The sequence below is a fragment of the Elgaria multicarinata genome, chromosome 1 (assembly GCF_023053635.1).
Source record: "Elgaria multicarinata webbii isolate HBS135686 ecotype San Diego chromosome 1, rElgMul1.1.pri, whole genome shotgun sequence".
Taxonomy (NCBI): Eukaryota; Metazoa; Chordata; class Lepidosauria; order Squamata; family Anguidae; genus Elgaria; species Elgaria multicarinata.
In genome coordinates, this window is record NC_086171.1 from 165,724,545 (window position 1) to 165,744,553 (window position 20,009).

General features: G+C 42.8%; 1 protein-coding gene across 11 annotated transcripts in view; it reads right to left on the reverse strand.

Annotated features, from left to right (window-relative positions):
* PLEKHA6 (pleckstrin homology domain containing A6) overlaps positions 1 to 20,009 on the reverse strand; it is a 239,369-nt gene that overhangs the window by 11,829 nt on the left and 207,531 nt on the right. For 9 of the 11 annotated variants that reach the window (XM_063142223.1, XM_063142201.1, XM_063142169.1 and 6 more), the window contains 8 exons: positions 19,860 to 19,971; positions 16,740 to 16,879; positions 13,016 to 13,165; positions 9,229 to 9,358; positions 8,051 to 8,163; positions 5,023 to 5,208; positions 3,067 to 3,231; positions 2,511 to 2,644 (listed from right to left, as the gene is read on the reverse strand). In XM_063142223.1, coding sequence (XP_062998293.1) covers positions 2,511 to 2,644; positions 3,067 to 3,231; positions 5,023 to 5,208; positions 8,051 to 8,163; positions 9,229 to 9,358; positions 13,016 to 13,165; positions 16,740 to 16,879; positions 19,860 to 19,971 — 1,130 coding nt within the window. The remainder of the gene's footprint in view (positions 1 to 2,510; positions 2,645 to 3,066; positions 3,232 to 5,022; positions 5,209 to 8,050; positions 8,164 to 9,228; positions 9,359 to 13,015; positions 13,166 to 16,739; positions 16,880 to 19,859; positions 19,972 to 20,009) is intronic. The other 2 variants (XM_063142241.1, XM_063142215.1) reach the window with 1 other exon arrangement.

A 20,009-nucleotide genomic window follows, 5' to 3' on the forward strand; every position in this document is an offset into this window, starting at 1 on the left:
AAGATGGAGGAAGAAAATGGGTTGGAAGTATAGATAATCCACTCCTGAGGACTCAATGGGAAATTTGGAGCAAATTTAAAGGGAAGCTGCTTCCGAGCAACTCTCCCTTAGCACCGATAATAATGTTAAAGAATTTCCCAGAGGATCTAAAGGGTAGATTATGTAAAATATTAAAAGAGAAAAATAAAATAAAATTAAAGGATTGGGTAAGAGATATTAAAACAAGAGAAGATATGGAAAATTTGTTAAAGGAGAAGAAGCTATCTTGGCTAGAATATGGTCAATTAGAACAATGGAATAAAAAGTGGATTAAAGATAATAGAATGTGCAGAAAGATGACGAGGTTTGAAGAATTAGTAGTAAGTAAGGAGAAAGGAAAAGGAGGTAGTATAGTTTCAAAAGGATTAATGAGTGAAATATATAAAATATTGTTAGAGAAGGAGTTTAGAGAGAATACAGAGAAAGTGATTTGGGAATCAGATTTGAAGATACAAATAGGGCGACAGAGCTGGGAGGGACTATGGAAACAAAGAGTGTTGAGAAGTTTATCAGTAAGAATAAAGGAGAATTATTTTAAAATTTTATGGAGGTGGTACCTAACCCCGGTTAGATTGAACAAGATAAGTGATCAACATTCAGCAAATTGTTGGAGAGGATGTGGGGAAAAAGGAACGTATTTACATATGTGGTGGCAATGCAAATATGTACAAAGATTATGGAAGATGGTGTTCTCAGAAATTGAAGAAATAGTGGGAATGAAAATAGAACAAACACCAAAAATAGCATTGCTGTCACTATTTGAAGATATAAAGTGTGGAAAAGGAATTATAGAGCTGATATCGAGTTTGTTGGTTGCAGCACGATTGATGATAGCTAGGAACTGGAAGATCCAAGGGGAATATTCTATTGAGGAGTGGTATAAAGTAGTATGGGACATAGCCATTAATGATAAACTGACATGTAATATTAAGTGGAGAAAAGGCGTAACTAAAATAAATGAGTTCGAAGGAATTTGGAAACAGTTCCTAGTGTTCGTGTTTACTAAGGGAAATGGGAAACCACCATCAGAAGAAACGATTAGATTTTGGACTCAAGAATGATCCCGAGGTGGGGGGTGCACTTTTATGTTAAGAATGAAAATGTTGTAGTGTGATAAGGCATATGTAATAGTTTTTGATATTTGTACTCAACAATTATTCAATATGTATGAAGCAGATATTTGATGTATTTCTTTTTCTTATTGTGTTTGTTTCAATTATATTTTGGAAATGTTCATTTATGTTTATATAGTGTTGAAAATGAATAAAAATTATTAAAAAAAAAAAAAAAATTAACAAACAAGTTACAATTGGCAAAAGGAAGTAGGGAACACAATACATTCACTATGGATTAGTATCAATTTATTATGTACAGTATGTTGGTAACACTGAATTTCATAACACTCTACCTGTAGCACATTGGTCTCTCTGGTTCATGTGAATAATGTATTTTGTATTTTTCTGCTTTGATTCATTATAATTACTGAATGCTTGGACTATTGCATGTAGGGGGGTGAAAAAAAACCCCAGGGGTTTACCAGGGTCTATTTTGTGATGGAAAGAAGGCCAGAAAGAGCAGGAGACACATGGGAGGTGAATGACATCATCAAAAAGACTCGCAAACATCTGTAAGTGGGCAGTAATGAGAGTGCTATAAAATATTCATCTGATGATGCTCTTAGGGTCGTCTTCACTAGTAACTGATTGTCACAAAGCACATCTCAACCAAGGGACAGTCACAATACCCAGAGTGGTAAGTCAATAGGATAGGAGAATCGTAGGTGGCATATTTCCTACTAAATATTTGTCTGCCACCCAGAATGATGGGGACCTGATCAAAGCTAACTGGAAAGGGCTTTTATTTCAAATGGAAATTATCTGAAGAAATCCCCTACATTCCCCATTTCTCTGCTCCACATGCTTGAGTGTGGTTTATACTTAAACCAAATTTTCAACCACTGAAATGCATTCAAATATTGTTTCCAATTTTTTTATGATAAAACAGGAAAATTAACTTTCCAGTTAATTTCTAAAAATTGAAACACATATGGATTTCTGCCCACTCCCCCCAAAAAAACTATTTTCAAAAGATACAAGTGGTTGTTCTCATCTTGGTCGGGATTGTTGTGGGATATATCATGCCAGTCAGATCAAGTGCTACAGACAAGGCACACTGTTATCTGCTAACATTTGTTCCGTGTTTTCAGAGACTAATATATGCCTTAAAAAGGGTGGGGTGGGGTTTAAAGGAGAAAGAATTGTGAATAATGAGCCTTGTTCTTGAACTATAACGAGCCCTTTTACACTTTGAACAATAAGAAGCTCTCTGACATTGCTGATAATCACCAGTACTAATGAATGAACTTTCCAAAGCTAAAATTAAATGTGGATTGATGATCATGGACCAGATGGCAGAAAGTGAAAGCAAAAATGTGTGAAATGGGAAAAGGGAGGTTCCAGCCTGCATTGTACCTGGATTTGGCAATCAGCGTCTTTATCCTTTCCACTTTCTTTTGTTTCTCTTTCATTTCCTCTGGGCTCAGTGGAGTATCAGGTTCCAACTCAATGTACCTTTCTGGGATAAGGACTTTGTCTGGGGTGGAAAGCTGAAGAGCAGGCAGAGACAGGCATTGAGTTCAAAAGGTGGCAATGAAGGTTTGCTTAACTTAGGTCATAGTTTCTAACTTTTCCCTAGTATCCAGCCCTCGGCCATGATGTTACTGGTTCCTAAGAAATGTTCTAGATCAGATCCTATGCAAAGCACTCTAAGCTTCAGATTTAGCTGTGTAACTCTCTTCAGACTGCCCTCTGTCTTGGCATCTTGTCTAGAAGAAAAAGTTGAAAGACCGGATCTTAGCTCCTTTCCTAACAGCTATACAGGCCCACACCCTATACAAAGTGGTGTCTCTCAGGGACCATCTTGCTCCAACCATGCATGTGCTTCTTTGATTTGCAGGACAGGCAACTAAAGCTCACTGCAAATCCTTGGGATCCTGTTCCTGTTCCACAGATAGACACTGGACCTCACCTCCTTGCCAATGTCCACATTATAATGCTCAGGCTCTAGTTCCATTTTACGCAGGCGAGCAATCTCCTCTCGAGGGGTCTCATACATCTTGCCAGAGTCGTCAGAGCGTAATGCAGCTTCCAGATCAGATATGTCCACCTCATGGATGCTGCGATGTCTGCGCACCTAGAACATATGATGAACGTAACACTTTAGAGTCAGGATACAATACTAATGCAGGTCTCTCCCTATAAGGTATTATCAGCATTTCTGTCTTCATCCCTGCTACATTGCTTCCATTCTTTCCTCGTTTGCCACATTCTATGGCAGCCTTCCCCCAGCCTGATGCCCTCCAGCAGCCTTGGACTACAATTTCCATGTTCCTGACTATTGGCTGTGCTACTTGGGGCTGATGGGAGTTGAAGTCCAAACCATCTGGAGGGCAGCCGGTTGAGGAAGGCTGCTCTATGCTTTGTTCACACACACAGCAGCTGTACAGTATCAGGCAGAGACTCACATAAATGATCCCTGCATAAAGAAAACTAAATGTCAGGGAGAAAAAGTCAGTTTTCTAGGTGAAAGCATCTTTGTTCATGGTGTGTGGGTATGCGGGGGAGCGGGGATACAGTCATTTGAGCATTCAAACTGAAATCTGGAATGAGAAAGATACAGGTTCAGCTCTTAAATTGCTTCTTATGGGAACAAAGTCTAAATGACATTCTGTCATTCAATTTTCCCATGTAAAGGAAGTTGCTGATTTCCCCTCACCCAAGCCAAAAGAGGCATTTATGGAGCAATCACACTCTGATGAGGCTTTTTGCTGAGCAATCACAGAATTTTACAGGGGGTCTAGGTGTCATCATATTCCATTTGTAACCCTTTTGTGTTTTTCCACCACTTATTCCATTTTTAAAGATGAACAGACAGAAAAGATGCATAATGACTGGGCTCACACAACATGCTAACCACAGTCAGTGGTCGAGTGTGGATTGTTGTTGCACCATGGGTTAGCATGTTGTCTGAACCCAGGACATTTTCTGCAGGGTGGTATGCTAACCATGGAACTTGGGGTGTTCAGTTTGGAGAAAAGGAGACTGAGGGCAGACATCTTCAGGTACATAAAAGGCTGCCACAGGGAGGATGGTGAAGAACTATTTTCCATTGTCACAAAAATTAGGACCTGAAATATGGTACCAGTTACACCTACCTAGATTTTGATTAAATATAAGGAAAAACTTCCTGACGGTAAGATCTGTACAACAGTGGAATAGTCTACCTAGGGAGACTATTGTGAGTTATACATCTCTGAAGGTTTTTAAAAAGAGGCTGGACAGCCATCTCTCATGGTTGGTTTAATTTTTAATTTTGTGAACCACCCAGAGACCTCCGGCTATTGGGAGGTATAGAAATGCAATAAATAAATAATAAATAAATAATTGGTTTTCCAGCACATTGCAAAGGTTTGGACTAGAGATGATCCTTGTGGTTCCTTCCAACTCCACAATTCTGTGATTCTATGTAGTGTGCTTATTTTTCCTCAAACAAGCACCTCGAGAATCCATGGTTTGTTGCTGGGTAGTTCACGGTGGTTAAATATTCTAGGTTCAGACAAGACTCTGACCCACAGTTCATTAAAAAACAGTTTCAACAACATCCCACACTCAACCACTGAGTGTGGGTTAGCGTGTTGTGTGAACAGCCCCAATGTCTTTTGATTTGTAGTGCTAGGAGCCCTCTACCTGGAAACACCCCCAGATCTTGCTCTTAAAGACAAGCAGCTCTAGTCCCCATTTTGGTGTATTCTTCAGGTCCGCAGAACAGCTCTCTGAAAAGATCCTTGGTCCTTCTTTGCCCAGGCAGTTTCTAGAAAGCATCTAGCATCAAAGCAGGTGTGGAAATAGTTGCCTGAGTGGCCAGAGGGGTGGGATTAATGGTAACTCCATCCTACAAAGGTTGGCTGGTATAGGGATACATTACCACTTTGTAAGAGGGAGGCGCTTTAGACAGAGGGCTATCCGCCTGTTGCTGGTTGGCTGGAAGCTGCAAGCTCCGCCTCTTCTCCTTCATAGAACCACTTTGGTGGCGCTTCATGCGATCAATCTGCTCCTCGACGCTCATCTTCGCCTTCATCTCATTCGAAAACACAGCACTCTTTGGTCTGTCCTGGGATGGGGGAAAGAAAATGGGATCCTCATGTTTATATACAGCCTTGGGATCTTCCTTGTGCCTAATGACTTGCCCTATGTTGAGGGCAGGTTCAGAGTGTCCGATTACAAGAAACCGGATTTATCTTAACTTTATTTGTAGACAAAGGACAGCCCTATGGAACACAATTTTGGCTTCTGTTGGGAAAAGCTCCTCACTCAGGGTGGGTAGTAATCAAGCCTCAGAGCCAAGAGCTGGGCAACCATTGCCAAAACAGTTTGTGGGAACGCAAGACTGGCAAAAGGTGTGTGGCTTTATTTTCATTTATTACATTTCTAAACTGGCTAGTAGCCAAAACTCTCTGGGCTGTTTACAAACGTTAAAACCCATAAAAAATATAATATTGCAACATAATTACATGCAACATACAAACACACACACACACACACAATTTTAACAATCAACAATAAGAAATCCTAAGACCTGTTAAAAAAACCCATCATATGCTGTCAAATGCCTGAGATTAGAAAGAAGTCTTAACCTGGCACTGAAAAGATGATAGTGTTGGCGACAGGCAGCTCTCGCTGGAGAGACTCTTCCATAATTGGGGGGCCACCACCAAGAAGCCCTCTTCCTTGTTGCCATCACCGAACCATCTTTGGAAGAGGCACTCAGAGGAGGACCTCAGATGATGATTGTAGTTTACAGGTAGGTTCATATCGGGAGGGGAGCTCCATTAGGTACTGTGGTCTCGAGCCATGTGAGGCTTTATAGGTCAAAACCTGAACCTTCAATCAGGCTTGGAAACATACAGGCAGCCAATGCAAGTGGGCCAGAACTGGTGTTATATGTGTGGCCCTTCAGGTCTCTCTTATTATTCTGATTGCTGCATTTTCCATAAGATGCAGCTTCTGAACCATCTTCAAATGCAGTCCCACATCCAGCACAATGCAGTAATCTAACTTGGAGGTTACCAGAACATAGACTACTGAAGCCAGGATATCCCTGTCCTGATATGGCGTAGCTGGACGATCAACAATGGTGGTAGAAGGTGCTCTGTGCCACTGAGGCCACCTGAGCCTCAAGTGACAAAGATAGCTCCAGAAGAACCCCCCCCCCGAGTTACAAACCTGTTTCTTCAGGGGGAATGCAACTTCATCCAGAACAAGTTGAACACCCTCCATCCAATGAGAAGAACCACCTACTAACAATATCTTGGTCTTGTCTGGATTGAGCTTCAGTTTATTAGCCTGCATCCAGTCCATTGTTACAGTGAGGCACTGATTTAGCATATTCACACACAGCCTTACCAGATGAGGATGAAAAGGAGAAATAGAGCTGTCTGTCATCACCATACTGATGACAACACAGTCCAAAACTCCCAATGACTGCACTCAACATATATGTAGATGTTAAATAACATGGGGGCTAAATTGCCCTTGTGGATCCCTATTCTGGAGAATCTATGGGGCTGAGAAATATCCCCCAAGCATAACTATCTGGAGTTGACCATCCAAGTTCAAGCAAAACCATGACAATGCAGTACCTCCCACTTCCAACTCAGACAATTGTCCCAGAAAGATACCATGGCTCACAGCATCAAACGCTGAATGAGACAGGTCACATTCATCCTGTCTCTCTCCCAAAATAGGTCACCATCGAGGGCAACCAAGGCTGGTTCCATGCCAAAACACACCCTAAACCTCAATGGAAATGGATCCAAATAATTGGTCTCATCCAAGAACATGTTGGGACAGTTCTATGGCTGTCATAGAGGTCATGAAATCCTGAGCTGCTCCAGACAAGGTGCCCTTGGCACACATGTTGATGTTCCCCAGAACCAACAGTCTGGAGGATCTCAACAACAGCACATCTGAGACCATGTCCGTCAGTTCAGGTAGAGAAATTCTTGGGCAGCAAGATTGGTGGTATGCTAACAGAATCCCCAATCCGTCCAGTAGGCCCAACACAAGGTGCTAACAAACCAGATTAGTAATCAGACAGGCAGGGAGCATGGAGAGGGAGAGAGAGAGGGAGAGAGAGAGAGAGAGAGAGAGAGAGAGATGGAATTCTTATAGATCGCAGCATCTCCCCTCTCTGTCCCACAGGTTTACCCTGATGTTGAACCAAGAACCCCCAAGGGCACAGCTAGAAGAGACTAATTCCTCCCTGCTCACCCACCCAGGTCTTGGTTATGCATGTCAGAGTGGACATCTCATCCACTGTTAAATCATGAATGAAGGAGATCTTATTTTGAACCAATCTGGGAGCATCCAGAGACCTGAGGGCATGCTGACAAGGCGACCACCAAACCTGCAGGTTGGGGGAGGTCTGGTTAGATTTGGAAAAAGAAGAAAATTGAAACAGCAGGATACACTGCTGGAAGAAGAAGAAGAAGAAGAAGAAGAAGAAGGAGGAGGAGGAGGAGGAGGAGGAGGAGGAGGTAATGATACCCTCCATCAATTGACAGCACTGTGTAGCTGTGAGTTTATGGCATCCTGTGTGTTTTCAGAAGCAAAACTGTAATTACTGACCAAAACTAAAACTTTGTCATGCATTCAGTACCAAGCAAAGAACATTTTATTTTCACAGCCCTTTTTATTCCTCTGCATAATTTGCTTCTGCGCGAAAGTCATTTTTAACTCAGTGATATCTTTTAGCACTCTATGTAGTTGATGCCTGGTTTATTTTCATCTCTCTGTTTCAACGGATTGTTTTATTGTACTGGTTTTTGGGTTGTTGCACAGAAATTCTTGGAGCGTATTCATTTTATTATAGCTATTTGCTATAGGGTGACTAATATACATTAGAAATAACTACATAAAATAAATACGGAAAAGCCTGCAAAACTGGGCCTTACCCGGGAGTTCAGCCCATTGGCTAGGTTGCTGGCACTCCTCCTCACTACGCCTGATGTGAGTGTGGTGTTATCATCATCCATGGGTGACTTGGTCCTTGGGGGAACAATGCCAACTGGAGGATGGTAAAGAAAGATATTTCATTAGCAAGAAGAAACAAATCAGGTTTCTGGCCGTGGCAATACAGATGGGGAGATATCACCATATTTCAGATAGATCCTTATTTGGGACAATGTGACTCCTTTGTCACAAGGAGTGATGGCTTCATCTCCCTCTGCCAAAGTTTCCTCCTCCCCCGTCCCCCAAATACATACAGCAACATTATTTTCAGTTAACAAGCGGCAGGGACAGCAGGATTGGACATCTGAAAGTGTCGTGAAAATCAGGGCATTTTTCACTGAAAATGTTATTCATTACTATTTAAAGTATGTATAGACGCCACCTTTCAATGGTGATGGCAACTTAAAATCAACCCATTTGAAAACATATAGAAACAGCAGTTTAAATACAAAGGAAAAAAGTTTGAGAGAGATCAGGATGCAGAGGTCAAAGAAGACCACAGGTTCGTCAAAATAAAAATGAGGACTGGGGCCTTAAATCTTTAACTGCTATGTAGAAGAGGAGGTTTTGAGAGATGCATCTTTTTCCTATCATACACCACTAGAGTAAGCTAAGCAGCACCTGCCGAAATTCCCTTTTCCAAACAACCAAAAGATAGAGGAGCTTTGGCTTTTGTTGCATGCAGTCATCTCAAATGGGGCGCAGGGGTGGGGAACGTCTTTCAGCCTGAAGGCCAAATTCAGTTTTGGAGAAGCTCTCAGGGGCTGCATTCCAGTGGCTGGTGGGACTGAGAGTAAAGAGGGCAGGGCAAAATTATATTAAAGAATCCCAGCATATTTTAGCTTAAAGCTCTTAGTGCCAGTAACTAAACCTTAGTAGAGGCATTTCAATCTTTTGGAAAGGGGAAAAAACTGCATAAATGCCAGCAAGCCACCAATCAACTGGTGGTTGGGATAAAAGGGGTGGGGCCACCTAGAGAACCCCTGAAGGCCTGACTGGGACCCCAGGAGGGCCAGATTTGGCCTGCAGGCCTGAGGTTCCCCAGTTCTGGGTTAGAAGAACATACAAATTGGTAAAACAAACCAGGTCCCCTCCTAAACGGCATGCTGTTCACAGATACCTTTGTTGAGAGCAACTTGCTTGTCCACCTCTTGATCTTGCCTTGTCTGCAAGAGACCAGTTTCCACTGTAGAACTGGAGGCCAATGTCCGGTGATGGTCCTTCTTGCTCTGCTCAAAGCTGGACTTGGACTGTGGGGGGCAAATACATTTCCGGTGAGGAGCTGGAAGGGCAGCTGAAGAGACGTCCTGCCTTCAGACAGCTGCCACTTTCCTTAACTACACAAATTTCAGACACAAACACACATGCCAAAAATAAAGAGAAATGTCCAGACAGAAACAGGGAAAGGAAAGAGTCACCAGAAGAAGTACCTGTGCAGGGTCCCCCCCTCCATCATTAGAAAAGAACTCAGAGCAGTGCCCAATGACTGAGAGTCAATCAGTTGGGGAAAATGTGGGAGGCAAATTCTTGTGTGAACCAGAAGCAAACCAAAGATGTGTGGGGTTCGTTCAAAGCCCATTGTACCAAAAGCACTGGCTCTGGGGGCAAAGATGGAAAGGATTTTCTTCATTTGTAGCTTAAACCACAGTCAGGTTGTGGGTGATGGTGTCTTATATAGCCCTAGCCTTCCAGAGCCTTTCTTACCAGCCACAATCCAAGCTTATTAAAGCATTGGGTTTTGTTCTTTGAAAATCATGCCTCTGTGGGTCAATGCTCAAAGAATGAGGGGGACCCCCTGCCCATCCTATTCCAGTTGCTAATAGGATTTAGAAATTTCAGGCTGGATATAGGTAGATTGATCGGTGGACTGATGGATCGATCGATAGATATAACATAGCTGCCATCACTATTCCAATCCTACAAATGGAAACTAGAAACACTAAAAGACCAACAGTCCTTCAGAAAACCATTGCTTCTTTGGTCAGAAAATTAGCAACAGCTTGGAGAAGAGGCTTTTTTCTGCAGAGAAAGTTCCTCTTCTGGGAAGGGTGGGCATTCTAACACGTGCACAAAAAACCCTGCGCAGGCCCCTATCCTTCTGCTTCATCTCAAGAGCATCTCTGCTGGCAGTCTCTGCTAATCATACAGATGGCTGCCACAGGGAGGGGAATGGGGAATGGGATAGGATAACAGAACTAAAAGCCACAGAGACGAATGACGCAGAATGGGCTGGCAGAATGGGCCAGAGCAACTGCAACCATTATATGGGTCACTTGCACCAAAGAACCTGTCAGTCTTGTATTTTTTACATACATTATAATAACCTCCACCTCAGTTCAGATAGCAACTAAAACATGAACAGAATAAATTTTGTGAACCACCCAGAGAGCTTCAGCTATTGGGCAGTATAAAAATGCAATAATCATCATCATCATCATCATCATCATCATCATCATCATCATCATATGGGTCTTGCTGCAGCTTGAACTGAACTTCTGGGGTGAAAAAGGCTTGAAGATTCAGTGGCAGCTTTCCCTAACCTGATGCTCTCCAGATATTTCGACTCCACCTCCCATAAGTGCCAGCCAGGCCAACTGTCAGGGATGCTGCAAGTTGAAGTCCAAAACATCTGGATAGCACCAGGTTGGGGAAGGCTGCTCTATATGGATTTGGCCCAGAATAAGCATTTTACTCCCATCTCCCTTGTATCATAAAGGCATTTCCCTTCGCTTTGTAGAAATTACTCAACCTCCTTAATAGCTTCATGGACAGTCAGAATGATTGGTATTAGTCAAAAATATTGCATTAATGAAAAACAAACTTTCGTGGAGCTGCAGATATTATGACTGGAGGAAAAAAATCTGTCTGAAACGTCATTTAAAAAGAAGCAGCAGCAAAACAACTGCCTAAATATCTTTTTTCTTTCTTTAATTCTATGACCTTGCTCATGTTATGTTTTGTGGAGTTTCCCCTGAATCCTCTAAGCTTTAGCAACAACCTCATGTTTCTGATGTGCAAAGCCTGCAAAATGTCGCTGGGGAAAGGAAGCTCAATTTTAAAGTCTGGAGGTTTTCGTCTTCACCTTGCAATTGGCCTATAATGGCTGTATCCATCAAATAAGCTCTTATGAGTTCCCAGTGACACAATATCCCCTCTCGACATTGAGATAAAAAAACTAACTCAACAGCTTTAAAGCCTTTCAACTACCTTTGTGGAGTTTAATGTAGATCAAATTCACCGTGGTTGAGCTGTGAAACTTTTAACCCAAGGTCATATTATAAATTGAGCTGAAAGTTATTCTCAGATAAATGTGTTATTGTTCATGATATTTTTGCTTACAGACATGTTTCGCATATCACTCTGCCACTTGACAGAAGGGCCAATAAAGCAACGGAAAGTTTGGCCACTAGTGTAAATATTGGACACACCAATACATTTAAGTGAAATTGGAAGCAAAAGTTCCTGAACTCCTTGCAGTGATGCTGGAGCAGTGGAGAAAGGGAGTACATGAGTCCAAAGCTTGCTGCAGCTCATTCTTGTCACACTAAACATGGGTGAGGGCCTTCTCAATGGCTGCTCCAGTGCTTTGGAACTCTCTTCCCTGGGAAGCTAAACTGGCTCCCTCCTTGATGGGCTTTCGGAAGCAGGCTAAAACTTGTTTGTTCCAGTAGGCCTTTGGAGAGTAATTTGGTCCTCCATCTATGTTAATGACTTGTAATTTTGTTGTGTATTTTAAACGGGGTGGTTTTTTGTTTTTTTACATTTCTTTTCCTAGGTTTTACAATGTATGTTTTAAACTTTGTAAGACTGCCTTGAGGCCCAGTATTGGGCAAAAGGCGGGATACTAATAATAATAATAATAATAATAATAATAATAATAATAATAATAATAATAATACAACTATGGCACACTAAACTATGGTTTATTGTGATGTCTGATTGCATCCACTTAAGGTTGTAGTTAGACAATTGTTTTTAAGGGAGCCATCAGGCAGGGGGATTTTTGTATTTCCCTATTGTCACTATGGCCTCCTGCTGCTGTCCCACAATCACGACAGTCCCTTTACACAGGGAGAGAAAGAGGAAGCAGCAATAACCACATGGCCGATTCAGGAGCCATTTATATCATGCTGCTTTTCCTGCATGCAGCAGGAAATGGCAGCGCATTCCTTTTTTTTAAAGAAAGACGGATTAAAAGGGGTCTATTTTGTGAGGGGAAAATGAGCGGAAGGAGCAGGAGGCGTGCGGGAGCAGACATCATCATCTAAAGGATGCGCAAACATCTGTAAGTGGGCAGTAGTGAGCATACGATAAAACACTCGTCTGATGATGCTCTAAGAGAGCTGAAAGCTGGTTGAGAGAGGTGTTGCTTCCTATGTATATATATATTTCTTTTTCCCCACTGTTGCCTCTGGTCAAACAGATCTTATAGGTTTTTGTATTGTTTCAAAACCTGCAAAACCTCTTTACCTGAAGCAAACATGCATACACCAAATTAGAAATCCTCCTTTTAACTTGATTCAGCCCTTGGGGGTGGGGGATTGTTTCTCTCTAGCTTAGGTCACTGATGGGAGATCTGAGTCCCGCTCCTACCTTCTACCCTCATCCTTGATTAGGGTAGATCACAACCAGCCGTTCAGAGAATGTAGCTCCTTACATTCTCCAAATGGCAAATGGTCCCAGAAGCTTTAGGCAGATGCCATGTCTCATACCTGGATATAATCCACATATAAGAACAAAACACTAGGTGTGAAACCGCCCTTATTATCCATAATGAGCTTAAGGGTGCCTAAGTTGGCTGAGACAGATGCCTTGTTAACCAACTGGTTCCATATCCCTCCCCAACTCCTGCGGAGTGTGGCAGAGCACAGAGCATGCCTTCAGCTCTCAGACTCCATTTTTGGTACCTGTCCCCTCTTCGCCTCGCTGCTTTGCTGCCAGGAAGGGGAGTTAGGATACGGCCAGAGGCGGCTTTCGTTAGGGAGCGGAGGGACAGTCGGAGGAGATTCCAAGGGCACATATGATTTGGGGAGGGGAGGTCGAGGTGGACCAGGCTCCTGGAGTGAAGAGGAAGCCGAGAAGTGTTAGGAGTAAGAGCAGAGAAACTGTGAGAATGGGAAGGAAAAGAGAATTAGTGAGACACAGACTCAAACAGAGACAGGTGTAACACCCAGGGGAGGGCAGCTGCCACTGAGCACCCCAATAGCCCAGACGTCATCCGGCCCAGCCTTTTTCCTGGCTGGGCAACCCAAATCTCAAGCCATGCAAGCCTGTCAGGGTCACTGACTGAACCATGTACACAATACAAGAGGGGGCTGGACTTTCAACCGCTTCAAAAATATCTGTCATTTCAAAATAAAAATGCATCTCTTTCAAGGCACATTCTCCAGAATACAGATATTTTAAGGTCCTTGCAGTCTTCTGACTGCCACACAGTGCAAACTACTACCTAAGGTTAGGGGTGCAGAACCTCTTTCAGTCCGAGGGCCAAATTCCATTTCAGAGAAGCTCTCGGGGGGGGGGTGTGCATTCCAGTGGTGGGAGGGGTCAAGGGCAAAGGGAGTGGGGCCAAAATATCCAAAATGCCACTGTATTTGGAGCTCTTAAAGCTCTTACTGCCAATAGCTAAACCTTAGGAAAGGCATTTTGATCTTTTAGAATTGTGAGGGGGGGAGAGAATTGCACAAAAGCCAGGAATCCACCAATCAGGGGAAAGGAAGATGGTGTGGCATTCTGGCAAAATTCGGAGGGCCGGATTGGGACCCCTGGAGGACCAGATCTGGCCACCGGGGCTGAGGTTCTTCACCCCTGATCAAAGGAGACAACTGCTGTAGGCTTGAAAGACCCCTTGGTGATTCCAAATGCATCAACGTCACAGGGTTGTAGCCACAGAGGAAGTGAGGTCCCCACACATGCATAGGGATGGAAAGGTGAGTGGGGCTAGACTTGATGGAAGTTTCGGGTCAGGAGGAGCTTGGGTTTCATGACAGATGTGGCCTGACTCTGAGTGGTTGGAAAAAAACCCCACCCAGCCTACTCTAGGCTAGAAATCTCACTCAAAACATTTGGCCTGTCCTACTAGAATAGATAAGGGATATCCATTTTTGCAATAACTTTTATAGGCAAGGATGTAACACTGGCAATACCATACCTAACCATCTTTGCCTTGTATCCAAAGGCAATGGCTCAGAATTCCATTTATAATGGGTAGATGTGAGGCTGCTATGTGGCATAAGAAGGAGTTGAATAGGCTGTAAAGCTCATACCACATAACAACCACAACCAAATCTTTCCAAAATTGTAGGGTGCTCGAAGTATCCCTGCCTATTGCATGTCCACTGCTGTGATATATATGAGAATCTGATGTATTTTTTTAATGTCCATCACTTAGGTAGGGTGACCATATGAAAAGGAGGACAGGGCTCCTGTATCTTTAACAGTTGCATAGAAAAGGGAATTTCAACAGAACCTGGTGAAATTCCCTCTTTGTCACAACAGTTAAAGCTGCAGGAGCTATACTAGAGTGACCATTTTAAAAGAGGGCAGGGCACCTGCAGCTTTAACTGTTGTGATGAAGAGGAAATTTCACCAGATTTCAGACAAAAGTCAAAAGGCCCGTTCCAGACCCAACTGTTAAAAGGTTATGAGTTTGGCTTAAAACTCACGACACTTCTAGGGGCTTCCAGACTGGTTTTCCCCCAGTGACAGTAGTAGTGCCATAGCAAGATGTGCAGTAGGAAGGATGTTAAATGAGAGATGCTTCTATGGAAGGGTGAGGGCATATGAAGGAGGCTGGGGTAGAGCTACCATTGCTGTTTTATTGTAGCAGTAACTGTGCTAGCCATGCTGATCCTACAAATGCCGCAAAACTATCAGGAATTAGGGTGACCATATGAAAAGGAAGACAGGGCTCCTGTATCTTTAACAGTTGCAGAGAAAAGGGAATTTCAGCAGGTGTCATTTGTATATATGGAGAACATGGGCCAGATCTACACTACTGCTTTAAAGTGCTTTATAACAGTTATAAAGCGCTTTAACTGCTTTAAAGCGCTATAAAACTGTTATAAAGCGCTTTAAAGCAATAGTGTAGATCCGGCCCTGGTGAAATTCCCTCTTCGTCACAACAGTTAAAGCTGCAGGAGCTATACTAGAATGACCAGATTTAAAAGAGGGCAGGGCACCTGCAGCTTTAAGTGTTGTGATGAAGAGGAAATTTCACTAGATTCTCCAATGACACCTGCTGAAATTCCCTTTTCAATACAACTGTTAAAGATACAGGAGCCCTGTCCTCCTTTTCATATGGTCGCCCTAACTTAAGGCCTGTTCAGATGATACATTAAGCCATGGTTAGGCCGCTAACCCTTTTGCAGCAAATGGTTAGTGAGCATGTTTAAACTGTGGTTGCATAACCACCATGGTTAGGAATGGGTCACACGACACGCTAAGCCATAATGTTTATCTCAAAATGCTTAACCACCGTGGCTTAGTATGTTGTCTGAACAGAGTTTTAGGGTTGTATCCAACATTAGCCAAACATTTCAATGGCTCTACACTAAGTAGGAGTAACATGGGATACAACCCATGGAAACCACTTCACAATGCACTACATAGCAGCCATCACTACAAGGTGATTTCAATTTTACTTTATTTTTTTATTTTTTTGGTATGGCAGCTTTTCTTTGTGCCACCATTAGTTTTTGTTTAAATGTAAATATCTGATGTGGTGTAGAGATCAATGGTTCACTAAAGCTGCATCCAGATCATTTTGGAAAAGCAGCAGACACAATTTCCCCTTTAACACTATAGTGATACTAGTCCTGATCCAGCATTTGTAACTTGCTAACTGAGCAAACATAGCGGACAGAGAGAGCCTGCCTTGCTGTAGGGTAAACTTCCCACTGCTAATTACTGTCCTAATTGCTAACTTCAGCAGCTTCCGCTAAACAAATAAAAGTCAATGGGGTAGCAAAAGCAATGGATGTTATTTTATAGTGATTAACATCTGGTCTATTTAATTTCTACTCTAAGGGAAAATTTAAAAAACTCATGGTTTGTTGTGTTTTAATGGCCATTTCCAGGTGTCGCATTTTGCAGTTGATTGACATTCTGAATCAATGTCTCTGTTACCGGCAATCTATACTTTGTGCTAGTTATTCCTGACAGGGTGCCCATATGAAAAGGAGGACAGGGCTCCTGTATCTTTAACAGTTGTATTGAAAAGGGAATTTCTGCAGGTGTTATTTGTATATATGGAGAACCTGGTGAAATTTCCTTTTCATCACAACAGTTAAAGCTGCAGGTGCCCTGCCCTCTTTTAAATCTGGTCATTCTAGTATAGCTTTGACTTTTGTCTGAAAAATCTACTTCAGTAGCCTCTACCACCCATGTCAGAACAAGACCTGGGTTGCCACCTACTGGTGGAATGGTAATCATCAAAACAGAAGCTTTAGAGCATGGCGTGGTGGTGGTGGTCCAGATGCTTTGAACTACAATTCCCAGAAGCCCTTGTCAATCTGGCTCATGGTTAGGGATTATGAAAGCTGTAATTCCAAATATCTGGGGGTCACCAGGTTGCCTGTCCCTGCGTTTGCTGCATCTTCAGTGGTCCTGGGCAAAGCTAAATTGGCCCACCTCATTGCTGCCTTGCTTGGTAGGGGAGCTCTGCGATCCAGACACGAGGGAGAAAGGACTCAGTGGACTCGTGAGGCTGGCTGAGCTCAAAGGGCTGGCTGGGCTGTTAGAGCTGTAGGTTCCTGATGGGCCCAGGGCCACTGTGGAGAAAGAGCAGAAAAGGAAAAGAATGATGAGTCAACCTTCCATGCATTTCCACTGATGAGTCATTAGGAATGGTAAGCTAGAGATGGAAAGAAAGCTGGGAAAAGTTATGGAACTCAAAATGCATAGGATGATGATGATGGTTGCCTTTATATCCCTCCTTATTCTTCCTCCAAGGAATCCAAGGCAGTGTACATAATCCTCCTCCTCTCCTGTGAGGTAGGCTGGGCTGAGAGCCTGTGACTGGCCCAAAGTCACCCAGTGGGTTTCCATGGCCAAGTGGGGACTAGAACCTGGATCTCCCAACTCCCAGTCCAACACTTCAGCCACTACACTGCACTGGCTCTCAAAAATCCCCACCTAACTTTAAAGGAAATACCTAGCTTTCCACAACACGTTTTAGTATTTTAGGGCTAAATTACTTGCGATGTGAAATGCATACTGTATAGATGATCCTTACTACTACTACTACTACTACTACTACTACTACTTCTTCTTCTTCTTCTTCTTCTTCTTCTTCTTCTTCTTCTTCTTCTTCTTCTTCTTCTTCTTCTTCTTCTGTGCAGGGGGCCATAGTCAGGATCAGGACCACCATGAATGGGTAGTGGGGTGTGTGTGTTAAACTTCCCCACCCCTCTGCTTTCCCCCTCCATGTGGGGGCTACAAGAAACCTCTCCCCTCAACTGGTGCCCTGCATGAGGGGGAATTTATTTGGGGGTGCGGCCTAGCCATATATGGTGGTCCTGAGTCTGACTGGACTCACATGCACTTACACTAAGGTTAAATAAAAGTTAGGATCTGCTATGTGCTATGCATATAATGTAGCATTTAGTTTCACTTTTTATTTTCTGTCATGGACTGATAACGCTTTCATGTTTTTAGGTTGAGCAAAGCAATATGTGCAGCAGTTACGTATGGATTCATAGGGAGATATTACCCTGCATCTTCATAGGGAGATGTTACCCTGCATTCTCATGCAGCTTCAGGGCTGGAAACCAGAACCTTCAAATTATTATTGAGGGGGACTGCGCTCACATTTTTCTCATATGGATGTAAGGGGGAAAGCATATATGTATTCACAGTGATGTAGGAAAAAAATCATGTGAGCTTTACCATTTAATGGATTGTCATTAGTTTAGTGAGGTGGAAGTCATTGGAGGGCGTTAGAGCCTCGTAGGTTTGATGCAGGAGACAGAAGGGAATACGCGTATTCAAGAAACGTGCACTTGCATTTGGAATAGTGTGCACAATTAGGGTGTCGCCCCCTTTCCCCCGCCCCACATCTCAAAGATGATATTGAAGGGCTTGAAATGATGCAGAAAAGGGCAACCAATATGATCAGAAGGTTTGAGCACTTTTCCTAGGAGGATACAGCTAAAGCACTGGGGGCTATTTAATTCAGAACAAAGACAGTTAAGGGGAAGCAGGGGGATTAGAGAGATTTATAAAATTATGCACAGCATGGGTAAAGTGGATAGAGAGACGGTAGAACTCAAATGCAGATTTGCAATAGATTCAGGGATGAAAAAAAGGTTTAAACCTAACAACACACAAGTCTGCCAGCATGAGGGGACTTTCTCCTCCCTGCTGCATCTCTCTGTGCTGCCCTCAAATATGCTCTGGATGGTTTACCAGCACTCCAGAGCAGATTTTGAGGGTGTATGTGTGTGTGTGCGCGCGCGCGCGTGTGTATGAGAGAGAGAGAGAGAGAGAGAGAGAGAGAGAGAGAGAGAGAGAGAGAGAGAGAGAGAGAGAGAGAGAGGCAGGAAGAAGGAAATCAGCTCCCTCACTGTTCCACTGACAGAACTGCTTCCATCAGTGGAATGCACTTGAATGCACCAAAAAAAGGAATATCTTCACACATCACATATCTGGGATCATTGCTACATTATATGGTGATGGCTGCTAGACATTAAATGGCTTTAAAATGAGATCTGACAAATTCAAGGAGGATAAATAAGAGTATAAGTGGTGATAAGGTGTGCTAACTAAATGGATTTTTATTTATTTTAGTCATTTTGATAGTTTCGCTATTTTAGATAAAGTATTCAAAGCAGATGATAAAGTGTAATGACACAATATAAAATGTAATATGCTTAATTTTTTTTAAAAATAGACATAATGAAAAACAACAGCATCTAAATAACAACAACAGCATCAACAACAGCACCATCAGAAGGAGCCTCAGTGCATTCAGTCAAAAACCAAATGCCTGCTCAAATAAATAGACCTTGACTGCCCTGGGAAAGACAAGCAGTATTTCTGGCCTCTGAATGCAGGTTGCCGCAAGCAAACATGCTGCACGTTGACTTCAGTGATTGAGCTCAAGATTCCATCATATTGCTGAGGATGAACACAGCCAATACAAAGGGATTGTCTAAATGAAGGTCTACAATTCTTTGTGCAGATTTTCTTACTCTACGGTTAAAAGTCACACACACACACACACCCCGCCTCACCATGTCCATTGGACAAAAGGCATTTCCCTTCATTTCCATGGATTCTGGGGTGTGCAACATGGAGAACAGTCAATTAAAAAATAAATAAATGCAAGGTTTTTGAAAGTGGACTTTCCGAAATGACTTATGCAAACTGAAAGGAATCATAAAGCTGTCACATGCTTCAGGACCTCTTTGTTGTCTGTCTCCTTCGAAATCCAGGCCTGGTTGTTGTTGCTGTTTTACACAATTCAGAAGCCACAAGGTATGTCTCAAATCTGGATAATTTCAGAACAATGGGACAACCCTGAAGTTGTGGCATCAAATTACAATAAACAGTCCTCCTACACTGGTTGCAACAGCAAAATAGCAGAAACAAGTAAATGTTTTCAGATGGCAGATAACAAATTATATAGGTGTGTTGTGGAAGGGAGTGGCAGATATTCAGATAATGTGCCGGCAGAAGGCATGATTATCCTAGCATACAGATATGATGAATACAAACCCTGAACTTGGAGATAAAAGGAGTGGCGCTTACCTCTGTGCTTTGCAGTGTCTGTGCCCCGAGAGGGATTGTTCTTTCTCAACCCTTCCATCACGTCCTGGATCCGCCAGATCTCCTTCTGGATTTGCCGATTGAGCATTTCGTTCTGGAAGGGCCAAGGCATTGGAAAGGATAATAACTTTA